The 1,985-nt window shown below is 34.5% G+C and overlaps 1 protein-coding gene across 7 annotated transcripts in view; it reads right to left on the bottom strand.

Annotated features, from left to right (window-relative positions):
• The window catches only part of Mettl4 (methyltransferase like 4), a 54,433-nt gene that overhangs the window by 18,570 nt on the left and 33,878 nt on the right, over positions 1-1,985 (bottom strand). For 6 of the 7 annotated variants that reach the window (XM_023720413.1, XM_023720411.1, XM_023720410.1 and 3 more), the window contains exon 8: positions 271-377. The exons of the other annotated variant lie outside the window; for it this stretch is intronic. In XM_023720413.1, the coding sequence (XP_023576181.1) occupies positions 271-377 (107 nt within the window). The remainder of the gene's footprint in view (positions 1-270; positions 378-1,985) is intronic. 7 annotated transcript variants of the gene reach the window in all.

The following is a 1,985-nucleotide window of genomic DNA, read 5'->3' on the forward strand; positions in this document are numbered from 1 at the left end:
AAATTTTTTTTTTTTTTGCAGAACCGGGGATTGAACTCAGGCCCTTGCACTTGCCAGGCAAGCACTTATTCTACTGAGCCATCTCCCCAGCTCCTCACTGTATTAATTTTTTTTTTTTTTTTTTTGGCAGAACCGGGGATTGAACTCAGGTCCCTGTGCTTGCCAGGGAAGCAGCCATTCCACTGAGCCATCTCCCCGGCCCCACTGTATTAATTTTAAAGACCTAAAAATTAATACCTTGATATAATTTTGGGAAATTGCCCTTCTTACCTTACTGGTAAAGCAGCTTTTTCTTGAACTCTTCCCAGTATAAGTCCTTCATAAGGCTTTTTGTGTGGAGAATCTAAAGGGAACACAAACTCTCCCGTATTGGCAATCTGGTAGGGAAGAGTTGACAATCATTATACAGTTTCCATCCCCTACAAAAAGAAATGATTAAAACTCCAGGCTAGCTTTGTCCAATAAAAACAGTATTACCCACAATGGGAGCTACATCTCTATTTTTTTTTTTTCATATATTTTTAGTACAGGGACTATAGGGTCTCACTATGAGATCAAACTCATAGTGATCCTCCTGTTTTCAGCCTCCCAAGCACTGGAATTACAGGCACACGTGACCACATCTAGTCTCAGTCAAATGTCAGCATGACCTGGAGGTGAGGCTGGCACGGCAAGCCAGGGATCGAACCCCAGTTACTGTACCTGCCTCAGCAGGCACTTTAGTCCTCTGAGCTATTTGGTAGCCCAATTTTCAAATCTTCTAGTATTAATATTTTTCAAAAATACTAATACTAAAAATGGCAGGCATGGAGGCACATAACTATAATCCTTGCACTCAAGAGGGTGAAGCAAGAGGACCCCAAGTTCAAGACTAACCTAGGCTACTCATTTAGTTTAAGACCAGTCTGGACTATAGCAAGACCATCCTTCAAAAAAAGAAAGAAAAGTAAATAAAAAAGTAAAAAATTCAGTGAGATTAACTGTAAATACTTAAAATATTACTTCAAAGTATAATCAATTGCAAGAAGTTATTGAGACATGTTTTATACCTAACAGCACATCTCCGTTTGGAGTAGCCACATTTCAAGCACTGAAGAACCACAGGTGGTAGTGAAAACCATTTTACACAATGCAGTTATAAGGCTTTAAAAAATACATCTGATACATTTTTAAATACAATTTTATTATCATCTTACACAAAATTTTCTTTTTATTAAAATTTATTCCTAAAAACAATGTCATCCTTAGTTCATTTAATAACTCATCCACATAATACTTACTGATTACTAGTGACACGACTAAATAAATCAAAATAAAGCTTTTCTTTAGTTGTAAGAAACAACTAAAACTAATAAGGAAAGAAGCAGAGTGGTCAATAAAATAGACAATACCTGGTCCAGAGACTGGGCACTGTAAAATCAGAAATTCAATTTTATCACTTCATCCTGTGATGACCAGATTCCTCAAAACTCTTTTAAGCTAATCAAACTCAAAAATGTAATTCTTGAAAACTATATAAATCCATTCATTTACAATGGAGATACATACTTTCATTGTCAGGCTATTCATATCAATTATCTACGGAATGCTTAATTCTATTTCAAGTTAACTAAACAACTAAGTCCATAATCAGAAAGTCCTTTTATCTCCTCTAAGGCAAATCAGGGTAGAGCACTTATACTAATACTGTAAATACTGGCAAATTCTTACCATTTGGATAGCCTTTATATTCAATGAAGATTACACACTTAGGTACATGTAATTATAAATGTTTCAGATAACATGGTATATTTTTTTACTTTTTATTTTATTATTTTTATTTTTTTCCATAATTTTATTGAGAAACAAATAGCAATGAGACAGTTTCAAATTAAATCGGTAAAAGTTTCAATAATTCACACATTGCATACATTCATCCTAGTGGTTAATTGCTGTACAAGATGTGGACATGATATCCTATTTACAAACACCATTAGAACAAATCC

Source organism: Octodon degus, unplaced genomic scaffold, assembly GCF_000260255.1.
Source record: "Octodon degus isolate 3935 unplaced genomic scaffold, OctDeg1.0 scaffold00075, whole genome shotgun sequence".
Classification (NCBI taxonomy): domain Eukaryota; kingdom Metazoa; phylum Chordata; class Mammalia; order Rodentia; family Octodontidae; genus Octodon; species Octodon degus.